The sequence below is a fragment of the Nannospalax galili genome, unplaced genomic scaffold, assembly GCF_000622305.1.
Source record: "Nannospalax galili isolate Female #2095 unplaced genomic scaffold, S.galili_v1.0 scaffold487, whole genome shotgun sequence".
Classification (NCBI taxonomy): Eukaryota; Metazoa; Chordata; class Mammalia; order Rodentia; family Spalacidae; genus Nannospalax; species Nannospalax galili.
Genome location: NW_008357047.1, coordinates 2,262,694 through 2,274,961, shown reverse-complemented (window position 1 = coordinate 2,274,961; position 12,268 = coordinate 2,262,694). Strand labels below are relative to the sequence as shown.

General features: G+C 39.2%; 1 protein-coding gene across 1 annotated transcript in view; it reads left to right on the top strand.

Moving 5' to 3' along the window:
• The window catches only part of Nebl (nebulette), a 208,299-nt gene that overhangs the window by 137,792 nt on the left and 58,239 nt on the right, over window positions 1–12,268 (top strand). Inside the window, exons 18-21 of the mRNA XM_029557134.1 lie at window positions 2,928–3,038; window positions 8,329–8,439; window positions 11,526–11,636; window positions 11,767–11,877. Coding sequence (XP_029412994.1) covers window positions 2,928–3,038; window positions 8,329–8,439; window positions 11,526–11,636; window positions 11,767–11,877 — 444 coding nt within the window. The remainder of the gene's footprint in view (window positions 1–2,927; window positions 3,039–8,328; window positions 8,440–11,525; window positions 11,637–11,766; window positions 11,878–12,268) is intronic.

Genomic DNA, 12,268 nt, shown 5'->3' with positions numbered 1-12,268 from the left:
ATCATATATATATATATATATCACTGAGTCTTATAACTATGTAATGAGCTCGACTCTGTTTCAAAAACAAACAACAAATATATATATCATATATATATCATATATATATCACTGAAACAGTCATAACTTTTGTAAGGATTCTCTTGTTGCTATGTTTTCTGTCACTTTTTACTCCTTTAAATTTTCAATGAAACTGAAGACAATCAAATGGCAGGGTCCTGTTACTGTTTCCATTTAAAAAACATGTACTGTTGGGGGCTGGAGAGATGGCTGCTCTTGCAAAGGACCTGGGTTCGATTCCCAGCACCCACATGGCAACTAACAACTGTTTGTAACTCCAGGTCCAGGGGATTTCATGCCCTCTTCTGACCTCCACAGACACTGCATGACACGGGTGCACTTACATACAAGCAGACAACACACTCATACACATAAAATAAAAAAAAAAATGTACTGTTCATATGAGTGACAAAGGAGTCTCTTTTAATAATTTGTACACAGATCACAAAGTGAGATTAGCCACTCACTTTTTCTTTTATGACTTAAAAGTATTTTATTTATTTATTTAGTTATTTTATTTTATGTGTAGGAGTGTATTGCCTGCATGTGTCTTAAGTGCACCCATGTTGTGCATTGCCCAAAGAGGTCAGAAGAGGGCTTCGGAGTCCCTGGAACTAGAGTTAAAGTGTTGCTTGGCCACTGGAGTTAGGCTGGTGGTTAACTGCCATGTTAGTGCTGGGATTTGAATCTGGGTACTGTGCAAGAGCAGTCAGTACTTTTAACTGCTGAACCATTTCTTCAGCCCCCTTATGACTTTTTTTAAGAGGGGAGAAACAGGACTTTAATTATTTGAAAAAAATGTGTTTAGAACGATAACACTCTGAGTTTTTAAAAAATTAAATAATGACATAGCCAGGTTAAATTGATAATAGTTTAGACTTGTAATTCCAAGTGTCTGCATAGGATTGGAAAGGCTCGGAAGCCTAGTCATTGTATAGGGCAGCTTGAAGCTGCTATAACAAATGATTGTAGATTGGGTGACCTACACATCAGGCAATTCTCCTGGTTTTAGAGACTAGGAAGACCAATGTCAAGGTGCTAATGGATTTGGGTCCAGGTGAGCGCCCTCTTCCTCTTATGGATGTGTACCTTCTGGTAGTGCCATACATCAGAGGAAGACAGAGAAATCTGCTCTGTCTTCCTATGGAACCTGTAATCTCATCGTGAACCCTACCTGCATAACCTCATCTAAGTCTAATTTGTTCTGAAGGGCCCTACCACCAAATGCCACCATACTGAGAACTAGGGCCTCCAAATAGCAATTTTGAGAGGGACACAAGTATGTAGTCCATAACAAATATGGTTAATAATTTTTTATTTAGTTACATGGAGATGTCTACTTCTAAAAGTCATTTCATTCCTTAATGAAATTATAACTTCCTACTTGTGAGCCCTTAGCTGAAAAATGGATATTATATTCTTATTTTATGTTTTTTACATTTATATTGCCATTTAGGGTCTCCACAGTGTCATTTTATAGTTTAAAATGTAAGTTTTATGTAAGGCATTTGGCTGCTTCAATATTTTGTCTGATCTCCCTCCCTTTCTCCTATTACCCTTTGACATTGGACACTTTAGTTTCATTTTGTCAAGAGGAAATGAAGACTGAGGTATCCAAAGGCCTTCTAAAGGTCATGTGACCAAACAAGTGGAAAAGCTCTGACTTTCAAGGTCATTTAGCTGAGAGCTGTTTCCAAAATCACAGACAGGCATGACAGTGTAGGCCATGGGTTGGTCAGAGGACAGGCTGATTTAATGACACAGAACAAAAGGGAAAATAATATGAAATAATATGAATAATATGTAATGAACAATATGAAAGGAACTCTAGAATTAGCTGGAATATGATTTGATATCATTAAAAGGGATTTCATCTTTCATCTGGCAAATTAGTCGTAAAATGAAACAGTTTTATGGAATAAAATATTATTTTCACAGTGCAATTAAGTAAGAAAATAAGCAGCAGATTAGCAGAGAATAAGTTACATACAAGCGTTTGTGTAGGCAGTTGTATTTACTTGAAATATGATATTAAAGGCTGGGATGTAGCTCAGTTGGTAGAGTGCCTGTCTGGCATGAACAAAGCCCTTGGTTCCATCCCCACTGGGTGTGGTGCACACCTGTAACCCCAGGACCAAGAAAGTGGAGTTGGGATGGTCAGACACACGTGAGTGCTGGGATGGGCATACTTGCCAGACTATATGAGATTCTATCTTGAAAAATTATGGTATTAAGACAGACAATTTGTAGAAGGTTATTTGTCATTTTTTTAACAGATCTTTGAATAAAATTGGAACTTAAAAAAATATCTGATTAACTCAACCCTTTGAGTTTGTAATTTTCATTCCTTTCCAAAACCAATACTTTTTTGGAAATTCATATCAATATACATTTTTAAAAATCATTTCAAATAATTTAAGACAGACAATTTGTAGAAGGTTATTTGTCATTTTTTTAACAGATCTTTGAATAAAATTGGAACTTAAAAAAATATCTGATTAACTCAACCCTTTGAGTTTGTAATTTTCATTCCTTTCCAAAACCAATACTTTTTTGGAAATTCATATCAATATACATTTTTAAAAATCATTTCAAATAATGGGAAGAGGATATTTTTAAATTTAATTTTATTTATTTTTTTTGGGAAAAGACTTTTAGTATTGGATGCTGCTTTAAGTTTGATAGAGGAGAAAATTAAATGTCAATAGGAAATCAGCGTGAATGTTTAGTATCTAGTCCTTTCCTCCTGGTAGTACTTTCTCCTGTCTGTAATCTCTAGGAAACATGTAAAATAGTATATTTTATATTATTATAAACTTTGTAGCAACTCCTTTTATGTCTTCAAATGTCATATCCTTGTCTTATAGAAAGAATATAAAAAAGATTTGGAAAGTGAGATAAAGGGGAGAGGAATGGAACTTAATTCCCAAGTTCTTGATGTTCAGAGAGCAGAAAGGGCGTCTGCAATGGCCAGCGAGGCGAGTACATGTATTTAACAACTTAGAGTGACCACTTTCCAGCTGGTTTCCTTGTCTATGTACCTTTCTCAAAGGTTAGATATGACACACAACTTTTATGTATAGATGATAATAGACTGCCACATCTTAATTTTTTCTCAGACAGTAAATGAAAAATAAATGTATCTTCAAAACCTACTTTCTATATGGTGTGAAGAAAATGACCATTTTAAAGAAAATCTGTGTAATAACCCCAGGCACCTGACCCACATATAGCTCTGGTACCTGGTTAGAGACCTGGAGTCCCTTGCTTTGGCCCCACCCACTCTGACCAGGAAACCTTGCTAACATGTCTTGCCAACATGGCCTCTAAAACCTGGCAAGAAACCCAGGCTCTCCTTCAGGCCTGACCAACCCAGGAACCTTGTTCCCTATACCTGGCTCAGGAAGCCTCTAGCACCTGGTTATGAATCTGGCTTCCCCTACTTCAGTCCTCCAGGACTCTCCTCAAGCCACAGGCCACACAATCCTCCTCTTTCTAACCATTATGCACACTTGGTAAGAGATAGGCCTCTCTCAGCTCCATTCACTTGGAACTTTCCCAAAGCACTAAGCTCACCTCCCCACCTTAGACTTTCTGGACTAAAAACTCATATCAAAAGCTATAGCCGACAACCTAACTCTAGATGCCTGAATCCCACTGTAAAAGCACAAAAAATAAGAAAAATGTAGGAAATGTTCCAAAATTTCAAAGAATTCAAAAAGAACATGAGTGACCATCAAAGGACACATGCACAGGACATGAATAAGCTAGAGTCCAAGAAAACACAAAGACTGAATGAAGTCGTGAAGACAATTCAGGAAATGAAAACTGAATTCAAGATGAGACAGAAATACTGAAGAACTGAAACCGAAATGAAACAGGAATGGAAAAGCTCGGTAAGCCTAATAAAAACTCAGTGGGAAGCCTCATCACAGAACGGACCATGCAGAGAATAGAGAATCAGGGCTTTAAGACAAAGCAGAGGAACCGGATCATCCAGTCAGCGAAACTGACAAATTAAAATAAAAAAACCCTCATGAATTGAATATTCAGGAACCTTGGGGCACCACGAAAAGACCAAATCTATGATTTATGGACATAGAAGAAGGAGAATTCCAGGTCCAATACATAGAATAGATCTTCAATGAAATCACTGAAGAAAAAATCCCAGATCTAGAGAAATAGGTGCCTATTCAGGTACAGGAGACACACAGAACCAGAAAGTCTAAGGTGGGGAGGTGAGCTTAGTGCTTTGGGAAAGTTCCAGTTGAAACACCAAATATACAGAACAAAGAAAGGGTATTAAGGCCTAGAGAGATGGCTCAGGAGTTAAGAGCATTCACTGCTGTTGCAGAGGACCCAGGTTCAAATCCCAGCAACCCCATGGTGGCTAACAACTGTCTTTAACTCCAGTTCCAGGGGATCTGGCTCCCTCTTCTGGCCTCTGCGGGCACTCTGATACAGGTGCACTTACTACATGTAGGTGTAACACTCACACATCAAATTAAAAAATAAATAAAAATTTAAAAAAGTGTATTGAAAGCTGCAAAAGGAAAGGCCCAACTCTCATATAGTGGTAGGTCAGCAGAATAGCAGCAGATATCTCACTGGAAACTTGAAGGTCCAGAAGAACTTAAAGCAATGTGCTTCAAGTTCAGGAAACAGATGCCAACCCAGGCTATCTGGCAAAAGTATCCATTGCAATTGAAGGAGCAAGAAAAACTTCCATCTCAAAGCAGGCTAAGCGAAGTTCTATGATTAAACCAGCCCTACAGAAAATGCCAGAAGGAAGGAATACCTCAGATCAAGGAGAAGGACAAACACATGATGCTAGGAAAGTGACTATGCAAAGTGGGACTAAGAAAACAAAGCACGAAAATCAGCAAAATGGATGCACATCTTTCATAATGATTTTGAGCATTAATGGCTCAATTCCACAATCAAAAGACACGGACTAGCCCATTTGATTAGAAAGCAGGATCCCTCTTTTTGTTGTCTTCATGAAACACATTACAAGGGTAGACACTACCTTAAAGTGAGAAGTTGGAAAAAGATATTGAAAGAAAATGGGACCAGGAAACAAGCAGGCGTAACTATTCTAATAGCTGACAAAACAGATTTCAGGTCAAAACTAGTCAGAAGCAATAAAGGTTACTTTATTCCGATCAAGGGAAAATCTACCAAGAGAACATAATATTAAACACCTACCCACTAGACCTGGGTGCACCCATTTTCATGAAACAAATACTACTAGGCATTAAGCCACAGATTAACCACAACATAGTAATAATAGGTGATTTTTGATACCTACTTTCACCCATGGACAGCTCATTTGGACCAAAACTAAGCAGAGCAATGTCATTGTAGACCAAACAGAGCTATCAGATACTAACAGAAAGCACTACCCAAGCACTACAGAATACTCATTCTTCTCAGACACTCATAGAAGTTTCTCTAAAACAGACCATGCATATATAGAGACACAAAGCAAATCTCAATAAATTTAGAAAATTAAAATACTCCATTTATTCTATCTGTTCACAATGGAATAAAACTTGAAATACTAGCAAAATAAGCTCCAGAAAATGTGCAAACTTATGGAGTGTAAACAACACACTTTTGAACTATAAATGAGTCAATGAAGAAATCAGGAAGGAAATGGAAAAATTCTTAGAATTACATAAAAATGAAAATACAACTTACTAAGACCTCTGGGATATATGAGAGCAATTTTAAGAGGGACATTTATAAATTTAAGCACCTACATTAAACAGTCAGACAGAGCTATGCATGGTAGCAATGCCTTTAATCCCAGCACTTGGGAGGCAGAGGCAGGCAGATCTCTGTGGGTTCAAGGCCAGCCTGTTCTACATAGTGAGTGCCAGGACAGCTAGAGCTACAAGGAGACCCTGTTTCAAAAAGACCAAAAAAAAAAAAAAAAAGAATAGCTAGGAAGGAATGATCAAAACCAGGACAGAAATCAATGAAATGGAAGCAAACAAGCAAAACTTACCAGTGAAATGAAGAGCTGTTCCTTTGAAAAGATAAACAAGATCAGGAAACTCTTAGCCAAATTAACTTAAAGAAATTAACCCAAATTAATAAAATTAGAGGTAATTAGGGAGATGTCACACAAAAGATATCAAAGAAATCTAGAAAATCATCAAGGAATATTTTAAAATCTATACTTCATTAAGTTAAAAAACCTAGAACAAAGCTGGGTGTGGTGGTATACTCCTTTTATCTCACCACTCGGGAGGCAGAGGCAGGCAGATCTCTGTGGGTTCAAGGCCAGCCTGGTCTACATAGTGAGTTCTAGGACAGGTAGGGCTAAAGGGAGACCCTGCCTCAAAAAGACCAACCCCCCCAAAAAAACCCGAAAAAAAACCCCAACAAACCTTGAAGAAATGGATGAATTTTTAGATACATCTGACCCACCAAAATTAAATGAAGACCAATAATTTTAAAAATATTTATTTATTTATTTAGTTAGTTAGTTAATTTGTGTGGATGTATTGCCTGCATGTATGTAAGTTCACCCATATTATGCAATGCCCTTGGAAAGAGGGTGTCAGATTCTCCTGGAACTGAAGGTACAGACAGTTGTTAGCCACCATGTGGGTGCTGGGAATTAAACCCAGGTCCTCTGCAAGAGCAGCCTCTGAAAGAGCAGCCAGTGCTCTTAACCTCTGAGCCATCTTTTCATCCCCGAGATCAATAATTTAAACAGACCTGTAACAGGCAAACAATGTGACGCTTGGAAAGAGGGTGTCAGATTCTCCTGGAACTGAAGGTACAGACAGTTGTTAGCCACCATGTGGGTGCTGGGAATTAAACCCAGGTCCTCTGCAAGAGCAGCCTCTGAAAGAGCAGCCAGTGCTCTTAACCTCTGAGCCATCTTTTCATCCCCGAGATCAATAATTTAAACAGACCTGTAACAGGCAAACAATGTGACGCTTTAATTAAAAAAGAAAAAAAAAAAAAACCAAAAAACCTCCTGACTAAAATCTCCCAGGTCCAGATGGAGTCACAGCAGAACTTTACTGAACATTTAAAGAACTACAAACTAGTCCACTAAATAAAAAGAACATCTTCCCAAGTCCTTCCACAAAGCTAGTAGGACCCTAAACCAAAATCAGAAAAGGAGAACTACAGACCAAGATAAACCATGATAAACCTTGTTGCAAACATTCTCAACAAAATACTTGCAAAATGAATATAGATACTCATCAAAAAGACCATTCACCACAATCAAGCTGACTATATCCCAGAGATGCAGGTACATCTATAAATGAAATAAATCATGTAAATGTCTTAAGGAGAAACATACATGGTCATCTGAATAGATAAAGAAAAGGCTTTTAACCAAATCGAATGTCTCTTCATGACAAATGTTGTAGACCAGGGTTGGAGGAAAGACACTTCAGCATAATGTCAGACCCACAGTCAACATTGTGCCCGGAGTATTAGCTAGAACAGTAACACAGAGGAGGAGATAGAAAGGATACAAAGAAGTGAAGTCAAAGTATCTCTATTTCCATTCCTCACAGAAATAGAAAAAAAAATCTTAAAATTCACATGGAAACACAAAAGGATAGCCAAAGTGATCTTCCTCTCTTGCAGCAATATGCCCAGTCTACATGGAGTCCATTTCATTATTGCTTATTAGTAATATTTGTCAGTTTATTTTAAACCTCCACAGTAGAGGCCAGAAGAAAATGGAATGTATGATGGTGGCAGGAACAGCAACAAACTGTACTTGCGTAGTACGAAGCACACAATGCCTTCTCTTCATCATTTATTCTTTCGTTGCATGTGTATGTGTGTGTGGTCTGCGCATGCATCATGTGTCTTTGTATATATTCAGGTGCACATGTGTGTGGTATGTGTGGAGGACAGAGGTTGATGCCAGGTGTCTTCTGTGATTGCTTTTCACTTCGCCCTCTGAGGCAAGGTCTTTGCTGATCCTGGAGCTCACTGATTGGCTGGTCTAGCTTGCCAGCTTGCCCCGCGGATCCCTTGTCTCCATCTCCCACGTGCCGTGCTGGGATGACAGGCAGTCTGTCATGCCCACCTGCATTTTATGTTGGTTCTGGGGACCCGAACTCTTGTCCTGATGCTTGTATGGTAAGTGTTTAATCCCCTGAGGCATCTCTCCAGCCCTCTCTTGGTCATTTAAAAATGTTTAGCTATTTTTCTGCTATCCTAGACCAGAAGTATGTGTTTCTCCATCAAGTGCCTGAATGGTGTTGGTTGTTGCTTTTACAGAAAGAATACAAGAAAGACCTAGAGTCAGAAATCAAAGGGAAAGGAATGCAAGTTGACCCTGATACCCTTGAAATACAACGAGCCAAAAAAGCTGCCAGGATAGCCAGCGAGGTGAGTGGAGTGGATCATGCAGCTCTTGAACCTCCTATTTTGGAACTTAAATCATATCTGCAACTGGATTAGTGCATAGGAGTTCTCAAAGCTCTTGGACCAGTTTGACAGTTTGAAATGGAAACCATTTCAAATCATTACGTTTATTTGGAAATTTATAGTTTTTGCTTCACTTATATCCTTTAAATGCATCAAAGGAAGCTTAGGGAAAGGCATTTTAATAGAATACACACACGTACATGCACGCACAGACACATAGCCTTATATACTGTATTCCATGATGCAACATGTTTCATGTTAATCTAAGGCATTTTCTTTAGAATAGATCATGTTCTGCTTGTCATATTTGTGTTTCTGACTTTGGGGGGCAGGACATGAAAACCACATGTTGAGATTCTAATGTGAACACAATCTTAGTTTCTGCGTGATTACATGTTTGTAACTCATCTTCTGTTTTACTTCATTGCTGTGCTTGAGATTTCTAAAGTCAGCATTTTGGGCCGAGGCATGAGATGTCATGAATCACCGCTGTACATTTTTCCAGCGTCATTTTCTCTTCATGCAACACATACAAAGACATGTGCACAGCAAAGTTGTAGGAACCAGATCATGTGTGTGTGTTTCTAGAGAAATACTCTAGGATTGGATTCATTCATCCTGAGCTTCCTCTGTAAGTTTGGAAGAATCACTGGACTTAGAGAGCATTTAGGATAGGACAGTTTATGAGTAAATATAGAAAGGTGGGGTACAGCTTCAGGAGGGTGACTCAGTCATCTGAAGGTCAGTTAGTGGGGCCTTCAGGAGGTCTGCTCTGCTCTGAGAGCCACTATGACTCTTACAGCTGGGAAGAGCTGACTAGGAGTAGACTGCCACCCAGGACGGTTGGGAAGCCAGAGATGGCTGGTTAACTGTCAAAAAATTTACTCTTGTTGGGAACTGCCACTCTCAAGGCTGGGCACTGGCCATGGAAATGTCAATGGCCATGATTGATTGACACAGGAACCAGGAATGGTATTCCTGACCAGTAGGGTTCGCTGTGGAATGGCAGCAGGGGTGGGCAGCAGAATTCTGAACAAAGATTTGAAAACCCCCGTATATTCTCCCCTAATTCTGCTCTCCTAAGAATCATCCATTGTTACATGTGTTGTAGACTCTTCAGATCCGTTTGTAAGTATACATACACAAACATGTTCTTGTATACATATCAACTTAAGTAACCCTTACATGTGGTCATGCTGTATACTTTTTCTGTGGTTTTTGTTTTCATTTAATATCAGACTCTTTCATATTATTTCAGGTAGTTTGCCTAATTCTTTTAGAAAAATGGCCTGTCCTGACCATGGATGTGACTATGCAGCATTTACCCTCTATCGTCCATCTGAAAAGTATACAACCACATCTCAGCATCATATGCCAAAACCAGAACCCTTAATCCCCCCTGCCACCGCAAGTTATCCTCCCCATCTCCTCAAATGGCACCAGGCTACTCTCTGAAGTCGTTTTGACTCCTCTCATCAGCAAATTTTATTGCTTCCACCCTGTGATACTGTTCTAAACGCATTTACTTCAGAATGAACTGCCACCCCTATTTCCAGGATCTTGCAGTAGATGCTTAAGCAGTATTCCACCTCCATTCTTGCTGTGCTAATGCATTTTCTTACCCCTGCAGCCATACTTTTACAATGTTATGAGGTTCTCTTATTCTGAGGCAGGGGCTGTATGTATCCAGTATCAGTTCGAATTGCTCAATTTGAGCATGACGTGGCAGGTGGAAGTTCAGGGATAGAGGAAGGAGCTTTGGAAATCATCCTCATGAGAATGAATGCTCAAGCCAACTGAGATCATCTCTTTAGAGCACAGAAGGTGGAATGTACATGGCATTTCATCCTTCTGCCTTGCAGCAGGCTTCTAAGACATATGTACCTTTTTTAAAAAGATGGTTGGGATATTTAAGCACTCAGATCTGTGCTGATTAATTTGTTCAATGACAAGCTGGTTTAGATTTCTCTTTGTTCTTTTGGAGTATATACTAGGAAAATGTGAATTTAATTATTGACCAAGGAGGGGAAAATAGAAGAATCAGCTGTTGTAGGGTGATGCTTTTACCAATGTACTCTAAGTATCTCATTTACATATAATCATGGTCATGTCCTGTCATACCAAACTGACAGGCCTTCAAAGCCTTTGCAACCCATGTTTGGGATTTTGCTGTTGTTGATTTTTATCTCCATTAAAAATAATGTCACTGTATTATATTGTTATGTCAATACCCTCCAGTAGTCAAATGAGTAGTCTCATTTCCATGGGCTTGACTGTGAGAGTTCATGTAGCCGATGCTTAGCCACTCTGACTGGCAGAGGCTTTGAGGTGCGTGTCTTGTTTGTTCTTTTGGAATGCAGATCTTGTCATATTGCTGTTTGAAACCCTCCAATTTGGGCTTGTTTGGTTCACATAGTGATACAGTTGCCTAATGACATTTGTTTCAGAATGTGTCCCGCATGATGAAATGTTGCATTTAATATTCTTAAGGCCTATGTGACTCAGTTTCCCTCTCTGATTTGTTCCCAGTCACTCATACCCAGGAGGAAAGAATGCTCTTCTGTTTCTCCACGTGGGAAAAGAAGCATACCTAGCGCCAAACCAGCCACAAGAACAAGGGCAGAATAGAATGATTTATTTAAGCACCACGGGGTCCAGAGACTTGGGCCAGTATCACTCAAACTCAGTGGTTCAGAATGGGAGCTTAGTGAACTGCAACCATTGAGAACAACATTTTGCAGTTGCTTTATTGACATTCATCGGCCAAGTTCTACAATTGCCAGTCATTTTTTCAATTTTTTAATTGAAATATAAACATTTCCTTGACCTAGCTCTGTTCTTTCTCTTGATGTAGCTTAGTGGACAAATTACTTGTGATTAAGTCACTGTACCCCATGCTTCTACTGCAAGTTAATACTCCTATGTAGAAATAAAATAAGGTCCAACCTAGTTCCAGAGCATGTGGACCTGATGTAAAAATGACACCACGGTTTTCAGCACTCTTTTGAAATGACTGCAGAGCACTAACTGTGTTTTGTTTTCTGCAGAAAGACTATAAAAAGGACCTGGAGACAGAAATTAAAGGGAGAGGGATGCAGGTCAGCACAGACACTCTTGATGTTCAGAGAGCTAAGAGGGCATCGGAGATGGCCAGTCAGGTAAGGATGAGTACACAATCCTATGCTAAGATGCAGAGATGTAAACGTCACTTCCATGTGGGTGGTTATGATGTGACGACATGCTCTAGAAGGTTACGCAGAGAGCCAGACCTGTTTTCTGTTCTTTTAGAAGCAATATAAGAAGGACTTAGAGAATGAAATTAAGGGGAAAGGAATGCAGGTGAACATGGATATCCCGGAGATGCTTCGAGCCAAGAGGGCATCTGAAATCTACAGCCAGGTTGGTAGGGCATGGAGATGCTTGGATATATGTGCTCTAATCCTGTCGGGGTGTGCTTCCTGTGTCTTTTTGATGGACCTTGCTTGCAAAGTTAGTGTTATTAAGGTTCTCCTGTCAAAACTTGCTTAACTTTTCTAATGAGAAGGACAATGGCTGTGGATTTAATTCAGTGGCTGTAATGGAGTGCCAGATCGCCACATGGGGCCTTCTTTTGAGGGCAAGGACATTTGGACCATCTTTTTATTTTTAATCTATTACACACTTCCCTTGATAGTGTTTGTTCATCCTACAAAAGCCGTAATTATACAAATCTGTCTTTTGTCCATTTTGCAATCAATAGTATTTTAAAAGAGGGCTCAATAAAATAAAGTAGTTAAAATGATGTAAGCTA